Source organism: Lissotriton helveticus, chromosome 9 (genome assembly GCF_964261635.1).
Source record: "Lissotriton helveticus chromosome 9, aLisHel1.1, whole genome shotgun sequence".
NCBI lineage: Eukaryota > Metazoa > Chordata > Amphibia > Caudata > Salamandridae > Lissotriton > Lissotriton helveticus.
In genome coordinates this window covers 183,607,121-183,629,324 of record NC_136070.1, presented here as the reverse complement: position 1 = coordinate 183,629,324, position 22,204 = coordinate 183,607,121, and the positions used below count along the sequence as shown (strand labels likewise).

At 39.5% G+C, this 22,204-nt stretch overlaps 1 protein-coding gene across 7 annotated transcripts in view; it reads left to right on the top strand.

Moving 5' to 3' along the window:
- The window catches only part of NIN (ninein), a 298,787-nt gene that overhangs the window by 167,472 nt on the left and 109,111 nt on the right, over nucleotides 1–22,204 (top strand). For 2 of the 7 annotated variants that reach the window (XM_078659727.1, XM_078659729.1), the window contains exons 14-21: nucleotides 1,549–1,690; nucleotides 2,462–2,583; nucleotides 4,694–5,229; nucleotides 9,154–10,836; nucleotides 10,936–11,277; nucleotides 15,872–15,997; nucleotides 16,121–16,190; nucleotides 20,404–20,625. In XM_078659727.1, coding sequence (XP_078515853.1) covers nucleotides 1,549–1,690; nucleotides 2,462–2,583; nucleotides 4,694–5,229; nucleotides 9,154–10,836; nucleotides 10,936–11,277; nucleotides 15,872–15,997; nucleotides 16,121–16,190; nucleotides 20,404–20,625 — 3,243 coding nt within the window. Of the gene's footprint in view, nucleotides 1–1,548; nucleotides 1,691–2,461; nucleotides 2,584–4,693; nucleotides 5,230–9,153; nucleotides 10,837–10,935; nucleotides 11,278–15,871; nucleotides 15,998–16,120; nucleotides 16,191–20,379; nucleotides 20,626–22,204 lie in introns of all 7 variants that reach the window. The other 5 variants (XM_078659726.1, XM_078659728.1, XM_078659731.1 and 2 more) reach the window with 3 other exon arrangements.

The window sequence follows — 22,204 nt, the reverse complement described above, 5'->3', positions numbered from 1 at the left end:
CCTCTGGGAAGGTAGGTGTGTGAGCTGACCAGCTCAACCCCCCTCAAACGTAATTGTTCAAGGGAGGGCGCTTTATCTAAGAACTACGTCTGCAGGATCTGACTAATTTGTCAATCTTCATTGAGAGATATTTTGGGTTCAAGGAGCAGATTGAATTTTTTTTCCACCCAAGGGTTATATTAGTACCATTGCCAGGTTTGAGAAATTGAAAGTTGTTTTTATTCAGGGCAGAATGCCCACTAAGATATACCTTCATGCAATGTCTTCCTCGTTTTCCATTCATTTTCCGAAGTAATTCAATTATTGGAACCCAAAATCCTCAAACCATGGGGAGTTCCGTAGCAAGGGATAAAGTGTGGTTCTTCAGCAAGGCCACATATAATACTGTTGTGACATTTTAACACACAAACCACTCCAGCACCTTGAGACGTTTTTGGGTGATTTGCAGCGCTTTATAAATCCTTGATTGAGTGACAAACATGCCAGGTTCCATTTGGCATTTGTGAGTTCATAAGATAGTAGTATTCCCTTGACTCACTTACTCGGAGTTTCACACCTGGCTGGTCATTCGAGGCTAAAGTACATTCATTTTATCAACTTGCTTCTAACTTTATTAGAAATAACCGGTCTGTCGGGGAGAGACGCCAGTGTCCTATGTTTCCTGTCTGTCCTGCTGTTGATAAATAACCGGCCGCTTAGCAGGAATCAATCCTCTCTCATACCACAGTGCTCTTTAATTTGTGCAAATATTATGAACCAATCCTCCATCTTCCGGTCCTTTGTAGACCTGCATCTTACTTCTCTCCAGCTAATCATATCTGTAAATTAACCATCTTATCTGCAATATTATCACAAGAATAAGACATTTACATTAGAGACCATGTCAAGCTTCATTTTGTGCACATTAGTTTCCATGTGTATGTGTACACGCCCATTTATATTAACTTTACGGGTTGCTTAGGATACTGCATTGTCACACTTTTAAAAAAAATTGAGGTAAATCATTACAACCCACTAAAACTTATGCAAATGCAAGTTATTAATACATAATCAAATCTGGTGGTTCATTAGATTAACACATTCCCTCCAGGAATTTGCATTCACAGGTTTAGATCACAGGTTTAGTTAGTCTTGGGAGGTCCACTCAACTGGTCGACTTTCCGAGGGCAGTAAGATGAGTACTATTGAGTTGGGTAACAATAAAGATCTGTTATTCAGTGGCAAACTGCCTGAAAGGGTGAGCATGTGTTTTATAAACACAAATGTTATGGATGAGGCCAGAGTTACTGTTCCAAAGCAGCTTTTACTACCTCTCCCGACCACCTTCCATCAGTCACAAACACTTATCCCTTACTATGCATTTAGATTAGTAAACGTTACACAGGTACCTTGGCTGGCGAATTTCAAATCTTTTAGGGATTTAGTACGTTAATGTCGCAGCACCATTTCATTGTAGGGTCTATTGGTGTGAAATGTTCTGTAGAAATGTTCTCCTGGTCTATTATTTATTTAAACTTTGACAAACATTGTACTTGTGTTATATTCCAGGAATTGCAGGACCGAATTGATGAACTCCAATCTGAGCTGGAATATTACCGTGTTCAAGGTGTTCGGGCTTTTCGACCAGGTTTGAAAAGCTCCCTGTCCGAGGAGATCGACAGTAAAACTGGTGGGGTTGAGTCTGACCAAGGTAAGGGAACCAGTCCTCTTGTTTCTTAATCTGCTAATATTCTTGGCATGTACAACATAATATAGATTCCAAATTTGCACATTTACCCTCTTGTGCTTGTATATACTTTGTATTGGCACATATATATATATATATATATATATATATATATATATATATATATATATATATATATCTCTTTCCATACCCCTTGCAAGGTCTGTATCACTTTCCCAATCGTTGAATTAGTACCGGCCTTCTCCTTATTACATATATTTTATGTGGCGCATTATAGCACTGATGAGTTATTGAACCACACTTATTTTTATCAACTTTCTTGGTGCTCTTCTGGTGTGCGATTGGAAGTGTTGGGTATAGGTTTACCAAATGGGGGAAGCAATGATGTTAAATGTTCACATTTACAGTGGAGAGTTGTGGGGTATTACAGAGGAGTGATAAACAATTCTTTTGAAACTTTATTCCTTATAAGCATCCATTTTTGGGATAAAATGATTGCCGTTTGGTGCATCATTTGCTGTTGGAAACGTGATGTACAATGACTACGAAGTAACTGAGGCATATCTACTGCGAAACATGAAATGCACATTGGCGTCTTGGCTCCCAGGCCCCATTTCAGTGTGAGCAACAATGCCTGCCACTTTTTGATGAAGAGTTTGTCATAGAAACTTTCTGTGTTATAAAATATACCAAAGTATGAATACAGAGTGCATTAGGAGGCTACACTTTGCATTGTGGTTTGATACCTTTTTATTTAAGGTCTTTTATTTTTAGGGCTTGGCTCAGAGGATTGTCATCCACTAAACATGAGCATTGAAGCGGAGTTAGCCATTGAACAAATTAAAGATGAACACCACAAAGAAATTGATCAACTGAAGCTTGAGCTGGAAGACATGGTGAGGATTTGTATTCATTTGGCAAAATACAATTTGGCCTGATGGGTTTCACGAGCTTTTTGGGGACCACCAAATGCGTTCTAGGAGTTTTTTTGGGGGGCATTCGTGAGTTATTAATCTCGGAACAATTAACCTTGGCGTCCTATTTTTATTTGTTTTACAAAAATATTTCCATATTTTGTTAGCATTTTTGGGGTTAATTTGGAGGTTTAAAAAAACAATTTCTTAATACAGTTAAAGGAGAGAACTAATACCTTTACTTTGCCTCTTACCCCGTTTAACCATAACTGTATGTAATGCCATGTTCCTACTTTTGCTTATTCATGTTTAACTTTATTTGCAGGTGTGGCATCCATGTTTCCCATTCCTGATTATTTTTGTAACCTATTCCCTACATATAAATAGTTTTACCCTTTCCGATTTTCTTACCCCTAATACTTGACATTCTCCCGTCTCGAATTTTTTAGGTCTTCAGTTGTGACAGTTAAATGGAAGGAGGGGGGTCTACTTTTATAGCTGCTTAGAAGAGATGCTGTCTTACTGAACTAGTGCAGTGATGAAGCAGTACACTTGTTTGGGAAGTGAGCTTGAAAGATAAATGTGAAGCCACTTCCTACAGGTTCAAAGGATTTGTTTTTTATGTGTGTGCATGCTGTTCCTCATGCAAGCTCTTGGTCTCTGTTGGCAGTACGCATGTAGGCATAATGGTCAACATGTTCGTCCATCTTATCATATCTGTTCACTATGATAGTAAAAGGTTATGATCACTGATGCAGAAGCTTCATGAAGCAGGAATTCCAAGTCATTTATTTCGACCTCTGTGACCGTGGCCACAGTCTAGTGACTTTGGAGTATCTTTGTACAGTAATGTCCTTGTTTCATTAGTATATACGTTCGAGGCATGTGGGCTTCTGAATTCATATCTATAGCATAGATCATACTTTTAATATATGTTTTACAAAGTATGAACTGTGCCCTTCAGTGCTTTACGCACAAGCAAGATAAAGGGAAAGCATAACAGATGAAAAATGAAATCTATTTGTTGAATGTGCTATTTGAACAAATGTTAATGTTTTAAACTTTGTAGAGCGCTTGGCTATGTTTGCAATGTTCTTTTCTGCATGTAAATTAATTGATTATAAATTCAATGCACATAAACCCTTTAGCACAATGATGCTTTGTATTTTTATGCTAGTGGGTAAATTATCCAAATTGATAGAAACTCCTAAGAGCTTTAGAATGCAAATATCTTTACTCCGAGGCACACTACAAGTGTAGTCTATTTCATATGAAACAGAGCACATAATTTTCACAGCATTTGTGCATATTGATTGATTGGAGTATTTGTGTACTTCATTAAACAAATGTAATTTCATGTGTTGTTTTAAGTCTGTTTTCAATGGAATCTATGATCTCAGAAGAATTATCTTGAAAACATCTAGTTTTCCCAGGCATTTCAATAAAGGGAATTAATCTCCTTTTGTTTGCTGAATTAATGTCAGTAGACAGAGCCTACAAGAGTTCTCATTCATAAATATTTGTAGAAGAAATGTCAGACATTCACTCCATCAGTATTATTTCTAGAGCATATTCCTGAATTTTAGAATAATTGCTGGAGTCAAAATCTCACTGTTGAAGATTCTGGAACATATAATTATTTCTGCACACGTGTAGTGTAAGCCTGCTTGCACTAAGTGAACATAAATATGCAGTTGTAATGTTGTAATGGTTTTTCCATTGGAAACAGGAATGGGACTAAACTATTGGGATCTATTTTCTTGTTTGGCACATGTTAGTGGAACATTGAGTGTTGAAAGGCTCTGTGAGAGACTGTAAGACTATTTATTGACTTGAGAGAAAGATGTTTTTTGTCAATTAAAAATAGAGAAAAGGCTGGTGAGTGAGGCTCTTTAGTGGGAAAAGAGTGTGTGTGTGTGTCTGTCTGTCTGTGGTCTCCACAGAGTAGACCTTGTTGCTCAAGGATGAATGAAGTTATAGAAGACCATTTAAAATATTGAGATAGTCTGCAATTGGTGCAGTATACAGTCTTGATATCCTCTTCTTTTTATCCTTTAATTTTTCTTGTGACGTCACCCTTTCCTTTGTTTAGATAAACCATTATCAGAAACAACTTGAGGAGACAAAGAGCATCTGTGAAAAAGAGCAAGAAGATGCACGGCAGACGTTCAGAGAGGAGATCTGTAAGATGGAAGAGCAAATAAGTGCCCTTAATATGCAAATACAGTACCTCGAAGGCGAGATCATAAGGCTTGGTGAAGAGCAAAGGAGGATGGAAATCAGCTATCATGATGAAAAGAAGGCCTTGCAACTACTGTTTGAAGAAGAGAAGTCCCAGCTACTGGAGCGGCTCAGACATGAACAAGAGGAAGCTCTCGCCCTCCAGGAGCATGCCAAAGAATGTTTCAACAAAGAAAGAGAGGACCTGGTTGAGAGTGGTATTCAGATACAGAAAGACTTGCAGGAAAAGATAAACATGTTGTTGAGAAAGTTTGAAGATGATAGCAAGGACCTGGAGGTTAACTTCCATGAACAGTTAGCCTGTTTGAAAGAGCAGCATGCGGCTGAGAAGAGCGAACTGCAGCGGGAGCTTGTGGAGAGGCATCAAACGGAACTACAAGAGGAAAGGTAAGGATGAGCAGGAACTGCTAATAGAAGTACTAACTTTGCGCTGTCCGCAGAGGTCAAACTGAATGCAAATAAATATTACATTTTTAATTTATGTTCAGGGTCCTTAGATACTGTGAATATGCTGAAGGTATGCCAGAGCAAGAAACGTTTGTTCACTGTATAAACATTTGTAAAAGGAACTGAGCAAGCACCCATTTGGCCATAATCAAACCAAATCATGGGGTTATGCATCAGTGCCTTTTGTTGCTCATTTGGGGTGTTACAAAGCCGGACCAATGCTTGGTGCAATATCAACTTAAGGATGATATACATAGTACTCAGTTCATAGCAGGAGCATGGCTAGAGAACCGACTAAGTGTAGGGTGGAAGTAACGAGAAATACTTGCATGGCCTCTTCATCACCAAATTTGTATACTCAGTGATTGTTTTCTGGCAGAAAATAACAGTTCCCCCTTAACAACAAAACTTCATTACTTTTTCAAACCCAGAATCCTAAAGTCAGAACACACAATATCATGTGTGGGTCTCAAGTGGTGCAGTCGGGGCCGAGTTTTTGAACTCTTCTTTTTAAAGGTTATCTATTGTCCCATTTATTTTCCTTCCCGGTCTCAAGTATTTGGTGCTCCACGTCTCCTGCTGGGACTGTGTCCACTTCCTCTGGAGTGATTGTCTTGTTCTTGACATGAATCTTCCCTGGCATATGCACAAAGGTATTTTGAGCCCAAGTGAGTGGTTCTTCCTTTCATCACAGTGCAGCAATTCATGGTTGACCTGTGATCTGGATTCCAATTCACTAGCTGATCTGTTTTGGGGACGGCCCTGTTTCAAAGTTAGCTATCGCTACCCTCCATCTCCTGGGCCGTGCCCTTTAATGTACTTTGCCACGCCATTATGTCTGCCGGTGCACCCCAGGCACTACTTATGCCACATTTCTTCTCAGTTCATCTGTCTCCCAGAGGCTGACTTGTGCCACAGCCCACTGTTGCCCACAGGTTCAAACATCCAGGTCTGGTTTACCAGTCTCCTTGTGGCTACTTCATTACCCGGATTTCACCTTTCTCACAGTTTGAGCTCTGTCCAAGGTCTGAACGCTCAAAGAAAGAGGCGAAATATCTCATTTAGTCAAGAGGGAACCACAATTGTGAATCTTGCATCTTTCAAGGTTACTTTGTTGGTGAATTCCTTGTTTTTCCAGTCTTTCCTACTTGTATGCTAAGAATTAATGTTCCCAAAACTATGCTGCCTGAGGCACACACATCGTAGCTGGTGTTGACGTGGAGCTACAGTGCTTCTTCCTTTCTGAAACTGTCTCTTGAGCTGATCATAGCTAGTAAATCTCATGCTTTGTGCATGCTCTTGCCGCTCACTGCTCACCTCTGCCAGCTGTAGCTGCACTTCCTTCTTTAAATAGGGGTGCTATGTTTGATTGTGGTAGATATGGCCATAGTAAAAAAGTGAATGTGTTTAATAGATGACACCTTTGGCAGATGTGATTTGGGGAGCCAGGAAACAAGGCTAGTTGAGGCAAGATTGGCACCATCTCTCTACGAAAGTGTTTCGGTAAATCCTTTTCATAACCTCCTCAGTTCAGCAACAATACTAATGAGTGTGAGGGCCTCCATGTGCTCCCCTGTCTCAGTTACTTTATCTACTTATACATGTAGGATGCTACCACTGCGACTACATACATAGGTACTCTGTCAATTAATTGTTTGCAGAGGGTTGGTCCTTTTGGCATTTTCTATATTGTGTTGCCCTATACAATAATTCTTAGCATTATTCTATTTCCCCCACCACATTTTGTCTGATGCTCCTTGCTGATGAAAGGGTTTTTCGTTTCCATTGTAATGTTTGTTTATGGGTTTGCGTCTTGTGTAAATTCAGTGTTTTTTAAACCTATAAACCACGAAACTGAAAGTTGGACATTCTCATCTAAATATTTTAGGAGCGTGGAAACATTATATTCAATACTAAGCTGTTTATATGCAGTTCTTTGTGTTATATAGAGTATAACACACACCAGTTCAGACAGGTGGTAGTAGAAAGGATCAATTGTGTTGCACAGTTTCATTTGTCACAGTGAAGGGTTGAAACAAACTTTGTTAGGCTAAGAATTTTTTTTTTAGAGCTGAAAGCTAGCAACTGGTAGTCTGTATTGTCCCTGTGAAGGGATTACCTTTGCAAGACTTCATGATGTGTTAATGCTCTTTTACTATAACAATCATCCATTGCTTAAAAAAGATCAGAGTTAAAATATTGTATTATTACACATGAATAATTAAGTGATTTATGTGTATCTAGAACGATCTGCTCTACTATAGTATGCAGCATGTAAAGCATGCAGGAAGATTGTTAGTAGTAATTTGTGACTGCACAATAAGCTAGCCATGCTTGAACTATGATGTGGGAGGATCTCTGTCCATGTAGGAGCATCATGCTGGGCAAACTCTGGTCGACCGTTCATAAAGTATAGCAAAATGAGGTAAAGCGAGATAGAACCACAGTACACAACTGTGGTCCACAGTAGAAAAAGAGATCCACACAGGAGCTGCACGACCACCTGTTCCACATTAGAAACTCTGGCTTTCATAGCACGGGCCACCTATAAACTGGATTGTCTGTTATATTGTATGTCGGTGGATGGCTCTCTCATTCTAGCCTTTCTGCATACCAGTGCTTCACTGTCGTTTAAATAATAACCAATCGAAAAGCATTTAAAGGAATGATTAACTGTTCTAAAACCCCCACATCGCGTCACTGCAGAAAAAATTAAGACCCCACCAGTGTGTAGCAAAAAAAAATTGTGGTGCTTCAGAAAATGTACATTTTGGGAGGCAAGAGGATTGTATTTTATTTCAGTTCTATGAATTGCTTTCAAAACCTTGGGCATGACATGTTTACTGGTTCTAATGGTTAAAGTACATCTTTAATTTGTTTCCCTATTTTTCATTGAACCTGTTTCCAGACCCTGTCCAGGCACTTTTTTTTTGCTCTCGGTTTTTAAATGCGTATTTTTATTTGCGCATAATAAGAGGTATTGTTGGTTTGAAGATATAATTGATGGAGAACTCTAGGCCCATTGCTGTTCTATGGGCACAATTGCCATGGAGCTCCCGTCATATAAAGTTGGACTGCAGATGCTGAATTGATTGGGTGAAACCTTGATGGAAAGGCTTCAGCAGAGATTGTGCTAGCATTTTGAACATTCAAATTAAAACGAGTGAATTAAAAGGCAGTGGTTAAACATGTAATTTGGAACATGTTCTCTTTATTTGTTTCTAGACATTGACAACTTTCTTTATAAATCAATAACCCCCAACTTGCTGCCCCTATGCAATTTCACCATAGGTGCAGAAAACTGATCAATGCCATGAATGCACTAATATATGTGGTGCTGCATGTGGATGTGCCAGTGATAGGCCAATGTTGTTTTCATGTTTATTTTGCCACGTTCCTAAGCTAGTGACATTCTGAATTGGTACTTTTGGCTGGCTAAAAAAATAGATTTCATGCTTCCATGAGAACCCTAGTAGTAATCTTTCTTAATCGTGCGGTTGCCCTGATTTGTGGTCGCCCTTGCAATGGAGACTATTTGAATTATCACTTACCAGTCTGAACAAGTGAAGGATGAATGAGTGAATTTTCTTGTAGCTTTAAAGTTATTATCCACTAAGAGCTTCTAATGTTCGGCAGATAAGAGAACAGAAGCACAGGGAGATTAAGTGAGTGCCCTTGATTATATGGTTTGGTATAATGGTTAAGGGGGAATCCATACCCAGATCTCTTGATTTCCAAGTGTGGTTTCTAGCCAATAGATCTCATAGCCTTTTCTTGAAAGAATAGAGTAAAATAGATAGAAATGTAATTGTTTTTCATCTGTTAATGAAGAGTTTAGTAATGTTGTATGTTGACCACATTTAGGAAAATAATGGAAACTGAGTATAAAAGAAGAACATCTGAAGCCACTGCCCAGTTTGCAGCGGACTGCCAGACTGCCAGAAGTAACCATGAAGAAGCACTAAGGGACCTTAAAGTTCGCCATAAAGAAGAGCTGCGAGACCTCATGGAGCAACACGGTGAAGAGAAATCCCAGTGGGATTTTGAAAAAGATGAGCTTATCCAGGAAAGTGTGGATGCCCGAGACAGACTGAGGGAGAAACTTGAAATGGAAAAGGACATTGCCTGTACTGCGATCTCACAGGAGAAGGAACTGCTTGCAAAACAGCTCAAGGAACAATTGAGCAATGTTATTGCCGAAAAGGAGCAGGTGCAGAAAGAGTTGGAGGAGCTGCAGAGTGCCGCTAAAAAAGAAGAAAGTCATTTGTCCAGTAAAATACTCCAGTTGCAGAATGATCTCCAAGAAGAGTTGAAGGAAAGAGATGAACTTCTGTTTCAAGCAGAAGAAAATGTTCGAATAGTTAGTCAGCAGTTAGAGCGACTGGGGAAAGCCTATGAGCTTGAGAAACAGGAGCTAAATGCTAGACTGCATGCATCTGAGAGGTCATACAAGGAAACCTGCGAAAGAGCTCAGCAGAAAAAGGAGATGATGAGTCTGGAGATCACAACGCTGCAGAAAACGATCAGTGAACTGGAGCATGATATACTTTCCCTGTCAAAGCAGGAAGGCACCTGCAAGGCTGCATCTAAGGAGAACGTGGAACTGAAGAACACAATTGCCCAGCTTCAGGATAGCAAGCGGCAGCTGGAGCAGGACATGGGCACCCTCAGACATTTGGAGAAAGTTCACGAGCAGGCTGTGAAGGAAAACGTGACACTATTGGCAGAGAAAGCTAGGCTAGATCAGCGAATACAGGACTTGGAGCAAGAGCTTGCAAGGTTTTCCTGCCTGAGCAGTCCAGTCTCTGAATGGCTACCAAAAGGGTCGCAACACACAAATGCACCTGAGGAGCAAGAGCGGGTGCAACAAATGACTGACTGTTGCAATGATCACACAAACCCACAAGATGGTCACAAATGCATGGAAGAGTCTGGTTCAGTTGTGAATCTTCAAAATAAAATTAAGGTCTTGGAAGACACAATCAAGGCACATGCAGTGCTTAAAAGGGCATATGAACAAACCAGTGCTGAGAACTGTGACCTCAAGGGTCAGCTATTGCAACTTCAGGCAAAGCTGAAGGAATTTAAAGACTATGAAAACCTTGTCGAGCAGAAACATGCTCTTAGCGCTGAGATTTCAAGGCTTAATCCAACTTTAAATAAACAGGATGAAAGTCTGCAGACTGATCCCATGCTTGAAGTATTATGTGATGACACTAGGAAAGAAAACCAAGTCCTTCAAGAAAACTTCAGACTGTTGGAAGCACGACACGCAAAAGCCATAGAAAACAATGAGCAACTCTATGCAGAAGTGTCATGGCTGCAGGCAGAAATACAAAGTTTTGAGGAAATCACTGGGGCCTCACTTAAGCTGGACAGAATGTATGAAGAGGTCAAGAGAGAGAACACTGACCTGAAGAGCTATGTGCCTTGGCTTCAGGAAAGGATAAAGGTGCTGGAAGAGAAGTCCTTGCAGCATTCTGTAAGGCTGTCATTCCACAAAGAGGTGCAGACAGAAGGTGGAGAGAGAGACTCTGAGATACACAGGTTAGTGGAACGAAATAAATATCTGGAAGAATATGTGCCAAAGTTTGAGAACCTACAGTCACAGTTTGAAGAGAGTAACAAAGTGAATGTGTCTTGCAGGTTGGACAATTCCCAGCTCCTGGTGAAAACCCGTGAACTTGAAGCCAGCTGTGAATGTCTTGCACTAGAAAAAGCAGAGCTGCAGAATGAGAACATTTCTATGCAGAAGCAGTTTAAAAAGCTGGAAAGGAATACTGCAGCACTCTTGGATCTTCAGAAGAAGTATGTCCAGGCTGAGGCCAACAAAGAAGATAAAAGAAAGTTTTCGGTACTGAGTAAGAAGTCGGAAGTAACCACAGTGGAGAAGACCCATTCCGACTTTCTCAGAAAGGAGCAGAATATGGCAGCACATGACCAAGATAGCAAAAGCAGTGAGCTTCAGCAGGAAGTGGAACTGCTAAGGTAACGTACACCTGCAAGCTCCCATGCGTCTTTGTGTGCATTTCAGCCTGCATCTCCTGCATTACTTCCTACTGCGAACTAGAAATGGTACGCTAGGATAATTTACGTAATAGAAACCTGCATCACAATCCTTTGACATTCCTTAACACCTTATAAACCCACCGTATCTGTGACAGCACTGTCTTTTAATTTTACAGCCTGTGAATATCACTTTAATAACAAACTGCTAACATGCATGTTCTTCCATTTTGTACTCGTAGGGTTCTTTTTTTTTTTTTCTCCAAGCCCCTTCTATATCTAACCAACCTCTTTGGACTATTGCTTCCCAATTTGAAGTTTTTCATTTGTAACTGGTGGAATTGTGAGTGATTGTTGTAGATGTAAGAATATGCAGAGATCGGTTTTCATGTTGCTGTGCATTACTCTTCGGATCACTGCATATGTCGCATGAAGCATAAATGTGGTGGACACTGGAAAAGATATCTTTATTTAAAAATATCTGCTCAAAATATCTGTTAATTTAAGCACTTATTTTAATGTTGAATAAATGAGCGAAAGCCCTGTTAGTATTCAATTTATTAAGTGACGCTTAGTTAGAACAATGGATATAAGCGAGTATGTTAATACGAACCTGATTGCATGTGGTCATGATTTTGGAGCTGCATGCTCGGCTCTAGTCTTCTGTACCATTACAAAATAATGGAGTAACCCAATAATCGTCACCAGACCTGGGTACAATACAGGAATGAAAAAATTGGTCTGTGACTGCTTAAAGGATAACTGAATTCCAATCTATCTAGTGTGTGTTGCAATCACAGTCAACACTAGTACTTAATACCATGGAGAGAGACCACTACGTTCCATGGAACCAGGATCAAAGTTCAAAGCATACAATGAATGTAAAACATGGAAAAGCGCCAGAAGGAATGCAGTTAAAATATATTTATTCCATATACTTGAAATTAATCACAATTTATGTATTTGATACAAGGTTGCATTAAAGGAGAAAAAAGGGAGGATGGGCGTGCTCGTGATGGATAGGTGTAGGTGAAAGTCACAGGTTGAAGAATAGAGTATTTAAATAATTACAAAAAACAAACTGGTAAGAAAGACCAGTGTAGAGAAACCTGTTCTTGCTAAACATATTTTACAACATTTTATAAAATTTTAAATGTGTCAATGCAATTTCAGAAAATGAGGGAGAATTGTGGTACAGGGCTCGTGTGGGTGGAGAGTGCCGACGTTGCATAGAGGGTAATTTAGACCTCTGCTGCGAGTCTTCTTCAGGACGGGATGGGGCAACCTATTCCTGGTGCCGTGCAGGCATCACAGGTATGTCAAGAAAGAATGGATCCAAGCCAGGCCGGTAATTTCCCCTTATTAAAGTGAATTCCACTTGAGCGGACCAGTCTTGTGAAGTCCTCAAAGGTAAGATATACCATTGAGTTGGGCATCCATAGTTATGCAAAACCCGAATGAATCGGGAGAATCTTAAATGCAGAACGGGCTTTGTGAGATTGGTAAGAGGTAGTTATAGAAACAGGGAGCGACCCCACTACTCAAGAGAAGGGATACCACAGGTAAATGAAGATTCAGAATTCTCTTGGGACAACCAAAAGGTTCTCAACTCAGATATGATTCATATAACTCAAGATTCAATGGGGCAGATGCACACAATCCTCACACACACACAGTTAGAAAACGGACCCTATTAGGCAATTATAATACACACACTGATGACTACCAAAGGTATATGCAAAATATATATATATTTATTAAAAACTATTTTACTATTCTAAAAAGATCATAACCTGATCAAAAGGACGACAATGCATTAAGAACAACAATACCATACATATGTAATTTATGAGAGACAAAGAAAGAGTGCAATCTATTGGTCACGTAACATTTGGATTGTTCCACATGGAATTCATTTCATTTGTCTGTTCAAATGTCCATCAATAAAATCATCTTTTGGGCATGAACATGTTCCTTGGATACAACCGCATAAATAGAAAAAAAGGCGTTGACGCGTTGCAGAGGTACTTCATTGATAACGACCACCTTCTTCAAGACACACTGAATAATAGTCTCCCTTATTTTTAAGCACAACAAAAACCATCAGTTCCAGAGGTAGGTTTTATAATAATATCCTTAATTCTCTATACCCGGGGCTCCTTAGGGCTCCAACGCGATGAGAAAATCTATCTAATAAGTAATCAGAAGCTGCATTCAAATGTCTTATCTCCAGTTGACCGTCCGTTTGCTTTGTGTAGTTCCCAGAAAATAATGTCTATAGGCGATGTGCAAGTCAGCCTTTATAATGGGGCTGGCAGCAGTGCGCATGTTAGTCCTGAAAACCCCCTTATACGAGTAGGGGACCTCTGATTTCGCCAATGTGCGAGGGAACCTTACACTCTATCTCACGCAACCTCGGTCCTGGGCGTAGTCCACGGCAACTCCAATCCACGGATATTCGTGTACCAGGAGGTAGACCTTGGTCTTAAACTCAGCAGGACGAATACCGCAAGGCGCACAAAGCCCGTTCTTCATTTAAGATTCTCCCGATTCATTCAGGTTTTAGCATAACTATTGTATAAAATGTTGTAAAATGTTTCGCAAGGACAGGTCTCTCTACACTGGTCTTTATTACCAGTTTGTTTTTGTAATTATCTAAATACTGTATATTTCAACCAGTGACTTTCACCTACACCTATCCATCACAAGCACGCCCATCCTCCCTTCTTTCTCCTTTTATGCAACCTTGTATCAAATACATAAATTGTGATTAATTTCAAGTATATGGAAGAAATATACTTTAACTGAATTCCTTCTGGCGCTTTTACTTGTTTTACATTCATTGTATGCTTTGCACTTTGATCCCGGTTCCAAGGAACGTAGTGGTCTCTGTACATGGTATAAAGTACTAGTGTGGCCTGTGATTGGAACACACACTAGATAGATTGGAATTCAGTTCTTCTTTAAGCAGTCATGGACCAATCTTTTCATTCCCCTTGTCTTCTGTACAGCTCTCTGTCTATTAGGAAGTCAAATCTCACCTGTGTGAATATCCCTTTGGTATTTCAATATGCAACAATGTTAATTTGGGAATAACGTTAAGCAGAACATTCCTCTTCCAGTGGAGTCCCAGGTGAAAATGTGTGCAATTTAAGTTTCTTTATTTTGAGGCTTAAAATATGTTTTGAAGCTTAACAATTAATCCAGTATGTACATTGCAATGGACTAGCATGAGGAACCCCCATTGCTGGGGAAGCTATGTGCTTTGTAAATTTTATAACATAGCATTCTTTTATTATCGAAGTACTTGACTTATTGGTCTACGATGATATCCGTCACCTGGAAGACAAGCTGGAAGAAGAAAGATGCAGTCTTAGAGAGGCTAGGAAGGAATCACTCGATCACTTTCATGCACTACCTCGCTGAATCTAAACTAGTCTCAAAACTAGACACTAAAATAGTCCACAAAGCAAAGCAACAAATAATGGCTCTAACTCAGAGACAATGAACACTAATTTACGGGCCAACAAATTATTCACTTGCAGGAAGTTGCTTCTGTACAGCAGTGACTACACAACGGCATAAGGCAAAGCAGGAGAACCTCATAGAAACTAAAATAGTTTGTAACCTGGAGAGCAGGAGGTTCTTAGAACATAACATTGCGTTGAAATATAATCTAGAAATTAAAAAAGTGTTTTACTAGAACTAAATCCACCACTCTCAAAAGTAGGCACTAAACAACAGTTTGCAGAGCAAAACAAGTGCAAAAACCATCCAAGGGTAAGGATTCTGCTTTTCAAATGTTACCTTTATAGTTCTGGGCGACTTTAACAGATCTACATCTAGAATCTCTTTACCAAGCATTCTTCATACTGTGGCACAATACAAATTCGTCTGACTCATAACGCGTTGAGAGAGTCTGCTATTGTGGAAAACTGACAGAAGTGAATTTCACATTAATGTAAGGCAAATATTCTCCCTATGAAAGGGTGCCCATTATTTTGACAAAAATGCAATTGACAATAAATCTATAATAATAAATGTAGTTACCCCCTGGAAAGCTTGGGACAGATGTAGTGGACAATACTGAATTATGGAAAATTGAACACAAAAAATCCCTTTTCCCTTTCTTAATATTTAAGTACCTTGGAATTATGCGGTGTTTAGAATAGATTGATGTAGCTAGATCATGTTTTGGCAATTAATTATAGCAATAATAATAAATGTTAGCAAATCTGGAAGAGGACTGTGAAATTCTATTTAGTGTAACAAATAAATATTAGTGTTGAAAGATGTAAAACTACAGTGTGAACTGGTAAGATTATCAATGTGCCTATTAAGAGCAATAATAATAAATGCAAGAAATTTGGAAGAGAGGAAATCTGAAATTATATTTAGCGGTAACTGCTCATGAAAGCTAGAGTCAAGTGTGACTGGGACTCCAATCCTTGCTGATGATTCTATTCCCTCCCTCATTACTAAAATATATCTAAAATTGCTAGTGGTATTTGCGTCACTATGCACGGCATGTGGGGCAGTATCAGTTTGATTTAGATTTTTGGTGTCCTTGCCTTAGATGTGAAACTGAGGGGCTGAAAGAAGAAAATTCATCTCTGAAAAAAGAAATTTCCAACTTTAAAGAGGAGGCTGGTGTCTACAATCAAAGGTTAAAAGAACTGTACAGCTCTCAAGAGGAAGTGTGGTAAGAATATTCAGAAGTGATGCATGTGACTGCCTGCAGAAAGAAAACTACATGCAGTGTGTTTCATTAACAAAAACTGAGCACCTTTGGTTAAATAATGTTATTTTATGATTTGTGTTTTAGGCAAAATATAGAGACTGTGAAAAAGGAGAAATTAGCAGTGCAGAAAATGGCAGACAATCTAAAGAAGCAGGTATGTTTAATGTACAGGAGATCAGGGGACTAGGTATAAATATAACATGGATTGAATCAAAGCGTATGTTCTTATGCATGTCTCCAGGCAGCGAGCTGATACCTAGTGCAGTTACCACAAAACCTGGAGGCTGATTTAGAAAAGCTGCGCTTCGCCGTAACCAGTGCTTAATCTGAGCTGCTGGTTGCCAATGGGGTACCACCAACACTCCAGAGAAAAAGAGACCAGAAAATGTCACGCTTGGCACCTGTCCCCAAGCACAGCTTTGTCACACTTTCAAGTGCTGTATCTGCAGTATTTGAGAGATGTGCAGGTGTATCATAACTCCAGTGTTGCCCATACAGAGGTCGAGTCCCTTACCTGCAATGTTGCTGGGACCTAAGCCCCAGTGCTCTGCAGGGGGTGACACCAATGCACTGAGAACAATGTTGTACTCCATACTCCAGGCATAATGAAGTGCCATGGGTAGCACCATTCAAAAGATTTTTAAAATGTAATTCTCATGAGTACTGAGTACACAAACGAGGATGCTTCTACCAGCAATTGTAAGGGATCACCACTACCTCCAGAACATGCTGATTAGAAAATTAGATGCACAAGACAACTAAATCTCATTCGCCAAGCACAAAATGTAATACAACAAAGTACGCCTAAAAGGGGTTCCCCCACTTAACGTTTTACACACCTACACCCATTAATCGCTTTTGGCATCTGTGAATGGTTGCATAGCCCTCCTCTTATGGGGTGATATCCGTTGTTCAGTTGTGGAGGTAGTCCGCAACAGCTGTATGGCAGAATACCAGCAAATTAGTTTGGTGACAATATTTACTAGCTACTGAATAATGTTCCTGGAATGCACACACACAAAGCAGTGTTAAAAGTGAGAAAACAGTTTGCACGAATGCAGATATACTTGAAATGGGATATCCTTGCTTTGTTTCCACACTTAGGTTTGGCATAATATGCAAAATAACTTTGTGGAGTGGTATCTTCATTTATACAGGCTCAAGCATGGATTGTCGTTTACTTATATATCCCACAAAGAAGCTCATTTGAGACGGGCTCATGTGAAGCAGACTGGTGGGGGGGCCTCTTTCTGTAGATGGGTGTGCTATGCATCTTTCATGATACAGAGGCTTGGTTGCCTATCCTGGTCCCATTCAAAGTAAGTTAAATAAAGGTGGAGGCATGAGGGAAGTTTTCTCTTGCTAGCATCCTTTGCTTCTTTTTTGCAATCTTCACTGATTCCAGCTCTTCACTAACCTTGCGCATCCTCTTGTCTTCTGACTGAGGACATTTCTTTTGAGAGGTAGCCTAGCTCCCTTTTGATCTTTGCTGTTGCGTCAGATCTTTATACCTTTTTTTGCAGTGTGAAACCTTTCTGGATTCACGTTTAGTTTTGTCCCTATTTTTCCACTTTTTTCTTCTAGTGGATGTCTACCATATTTTGGGTAGTGTCAGCCCTCTGACATCAGGCGTAAGCCCAAAATGCATGGTTTGCATTGTTACATTCCTTTTTCCACTGCTGGGTCTGGAAGCTGTTTTGAGAACTTGATGTGAGTGGTTGTCGTGATAAAAGGGTTGTGACAGTCTCAAGATTGAGTGGAACAGTGGACACTAAATATCACTGACATCAAGAAGATTAAAACCAAATAAAAATTTTCAAACATGCTTTTCTGTGAGTTTGACCCTGGAGTCCGTGAATGCATAGCAGAGTGTAGCAGAAAGTGATGGAAAATACTCCCTGTTAGTTTTGTCGGTTTGCCATCACAGATTGGCACAGAAGGATGCCCATAATGTCAGTAACCTGTGTCTTCCTAAAGATGAAAGGTTGTAACGCTTGCATGGCCTTTTTCCCCGAACAATAAGGTCCTAGAAAAACCTCTGTGTACTACACTGTCAAGAAAAGTTTCCCTGAAAAACATGTGGCTTTAATTTGATGAGGAAATGTTAGAAGAGACCCAAGAAGAGCAAGGCTCAAACATAGAGGATGTATCCACTGTAGATTCGGATTCAGGGGACGTACTGGAAAAGGGACCGAACGAACATGTGTAGATGCCACAAAAAGTATAAGCTCACAATTCCTCATGGTTCTAACGTGTCTGAACCAAAAACATTGAAATCGAAGATACCTGAACTGCCTTCAACATAAAGCCATTCAGCAGTCAATTTACTAACTAAGAAGGCAAAAAATGGAGAGGGCATCAGCCACCCAATTGTGTATCTCTTTAAAAAAAAAAAAAAAAAAAAAAAGTCTTCCTCAGCAGATATGGTCAGCTGCAATGGAATGACATGGAGGATCTCGCGCAACATCATCCACAGCAATTTAAAAAGAGGACTAAAACTGTCATCCAGGAGTGATTAACTGTCATCGACATGCATACAATCCTTCCTAGATGCTGCAGATGCAGCTACCAGGCAACTGTGTACTGGCACCAGACTAAAAAGGCATAGTGGGTGAAACCTGAAAAGCAATCCTAAGTTCTTCCCTGTAAAAGACATGTTTATTACCAATTTTAGATCTGTGGACACATCGTTACAGCAAATGTAGTAGTACCAGTACTGCTAAGGCAGTGGTACACTGCAAGATAAGGGCTCTTTCAGTAGAGACACACCAACCACGTAACAGTGATAGGGGAGCATGTCCAATAGAGAATCGGGCACTCGAGGTAAACGCATTTCAATCAATACGTCCCTCAACACTTATCACCAGAAAAGTGTCGGCTTAAGAGGATCCTCCAAGAGAGGAAGAAAATCACCTCCAAACAATGGGTTCCAAAAAATGCTTAAATACAGATATTGTGTTGAAATGGTGAATATAACCCCCAATATCAACCCAGGAAATAGAGACTTTGAAATAGACCATCTCAGATTGTTGCAATTATAGGAAGTGCAGGTGCTCCTAAAAAAAAAAAAGGAGCAGTAGGTAAAGTACCAAAAGAGCAATATAATTAAGGAGTTTTCTTCACTTGCTTCCAAATCCACATACAAGATCTGAAGTCTTAGGAATCCCGAACAAATTTCTCAAGACACAGAAATTCTGAATGATTACACTACAGGAAGTAATCCAACTGACGCTGAAGGAGGACTACATAGTGAGTATCAATCTAAAAGATGCCGATGAACAATAGCCACAGAAATTATCTAAGATTTGTTATAGTGAACTCTCATGACCAATTTAAAGACTTAACATTTGAGATGAAGTCGGAACCAAGAGTGTTCACAATTTTTTGGAGGCTGTGTACTTCCAAAGGCAGGGTATACATGTATGCCCCTGCCTAGATGATTGCCTGGTAAAGGCAAACATGTTCAACCAATGCCAAACCGGCATAGCCAGGTAATTAAGATTGTGTACACACTAGGGTTCTCAGTGAATACGGAGAAAGCCTCGTCCCACCCTATGAAGGAAAAGATCAGTGGATCCACGAGCAATTGCCAATTGCACTTATTTAGATTTATCAGATTTATTTAATTGCCATCACATGACAACATCGATTGGGTCTTTTGATGGTATTTATGTCCGTTTAGACCCCAATGCATGAGGTAATCCTTAGACCATACTCCACTGGGTTGTTTAGTTATCACCAAAGCATAGTGCTAAGGATGATCTTGCTTATTAAATAACAGAGAAACTGAAACATCAGCTTGTTTCCAATACTTGCCATCTCATAAGCTTCGACCGCAATGGTTTAATCTCTATATTTAATTACCAATGGATAACTCACTATGATGGACTCTGTTTCGGCAAGAGTGGACCAGCATTCACCTGACCCTTGTTCAGAGAACTGTTTCTAAAGAACTTGTTTAAAGTCATTTGAGTCATATATGCTTCAAAATATACCCCCTTCTCCGTCTATTGGGTAGAAATAGGTGACAAAGTATAACTGGTTGTGTAATTTGTTTGGAAAGAAGTAAACCATTTGATCTCACATGTATGCCACTTGATATTTCCTGATTTGATTTATCCAGTACACAATGAAAATGACACCTCATTAAGCTTCGTTATATATGCCTAATTGTATGTTAAAAAACCTTGTTGCCTTTAAAAAAAAATGAAATGTTAGTTGAAGGATCCCGTTGTTTGCATTATTGTTTCTGTAATTCATGGAAAGGGCAGTGGAGTGAGGGAAGCTTGCATACCCAAATCATAGTATTGTAAAACTGTTTATATATCTCATTTTGTAAACAGGTTTCTTTGTTCCATCTGCCTCAGGTGAATGAACTGAAAGCCCAAAATCAGCAGCTGGAGTCTGAGAATGCTGAGGTTTGTCAAAAGAACTCTAAGAATCTAGCAGACATTCAGGATTTGAATCGACAGCTGAATGCTGGAATACTCCGACACAAGGGAAGGAAGGGAGCTGGCAAAGAGATGGCTCGGGAATGGGACCGCGAGAGATCAAGGCTGAAGGAGGAGGTAGAAAACTACAAATCACGGGTAAGATCAGGGTTTTTATGAACTTCTCCTGCTGTGGAATAGTTACCTGTGAGGAGTATGGCACCATTGCCCTGGTGTGGGTTAACTTCAGAGAAACCTCACATTGGAGATTTCTCTTCGATGTATAAAAGTGGGATACAAATTAATGTATTCCTCTGTCAATTAATTCCTCACTAATTGTAAATTCATCAAACACTGGTTCAAAAACCCAAAAATGCTTTATAAGCTTAAAGTTTTCCCCTTTCTCAGTGTATGTCTTTTGCATAAGGTGCAAATTGTACATGCTCTCTCTTGTATATTTCTTTATTAGGAGTGTATCTTTATTAACCACTCCATCCAGATGTATTAACTATAAGAAGATGCCTTTCAGGATCATATGTGCATGATATCCATTTATCTGTGAAAGCTAAGAACCCCCATTTCCCAAAATCAATTTTTATGTTTGCGGTTTAATGACAGACCTACATGTAACACAGCTTTGACTATATTTATATTTTTGAGCAGATCTAAAACTCAAAATAAATGAATATGAACATTTCAAAATTGGAAAATGTAATGATGTTTTAGAAAGAAAAATGTAATTATCAATATGTTTGTAACTGGGTTCACATGATGAGCAGGTATCGTGAAAGACCCAGTCTTGCTCTGTCAGTTGCTCGCTGTGTTTTGTCATGTCTTATTGGTGAGAGAATTGTGCATAATCTATTAAACTAATATGCCTTTCATATGTTGCTTGTGTCCGATAACTGCAACATGCTATTTTATTATATTTTGTAGTTCCTGAACTCCTCAAATAGACAATGAATTGATGGGCTTGTTTTGATCCGTTTCATTCTGAATGCTTGAATTGATAACACAGCTAATAAGTGATTATGTATAGGCTGCACAGGAATGTGATCTGAACTTTTGATCTAGAAATGTTAGAAATGTTTGCTTGAAAATTGTTAGAAGTTTGTTTTGTATTACCCGAGCACTTTCTGCTTTGTGGCACCTTCTTTGGGGATCTTCTTTTGCCGTGGGTGCAAGTAGTCTAGTCTTCAAACTCCTTATTATGTGAAGTCTGAGAAGCTGCTTTGTAGAGAAATTGGCTCCACTACCTCCTCCCCCTGTGGCACACTGATAGTGATTCAAAAGCAATTACATATTCACCGATCTCTCTCTACCAGTTCCCCACTAAAATGTGTCAGGAACCTAGATAGCTAACCTCACCAAAAATGGTACCGCTGAAAACCTTGTTTTGCTATATAGAACTTCTGGCCTTGTTTTCTGCAAATAACAGTTATTCACTGACCAAATGATTGTACTAACACCAGATCCTAATGTAGAAACTTCTTTCTTACCTTTATGTTGGTCTTACTTAGAAAGCAGTGTTATAGAATTAGGTCAGCTGTTAAGAACATCTATTAAATTGTCAAACTAATTGAGTAGTATGAGTTAAATATGGTATGTCTAAGTCAGTCAGAGGGTAGAGTCCCATTTGAATGAGTTACTTCGAGAGTGTTTTCAAATCTTTCATAAAGGTTGTCTTGCGTGAATGGAGTGGGAGGTTGTATTGCTGTCATTGCTTGCCATTTTAAGT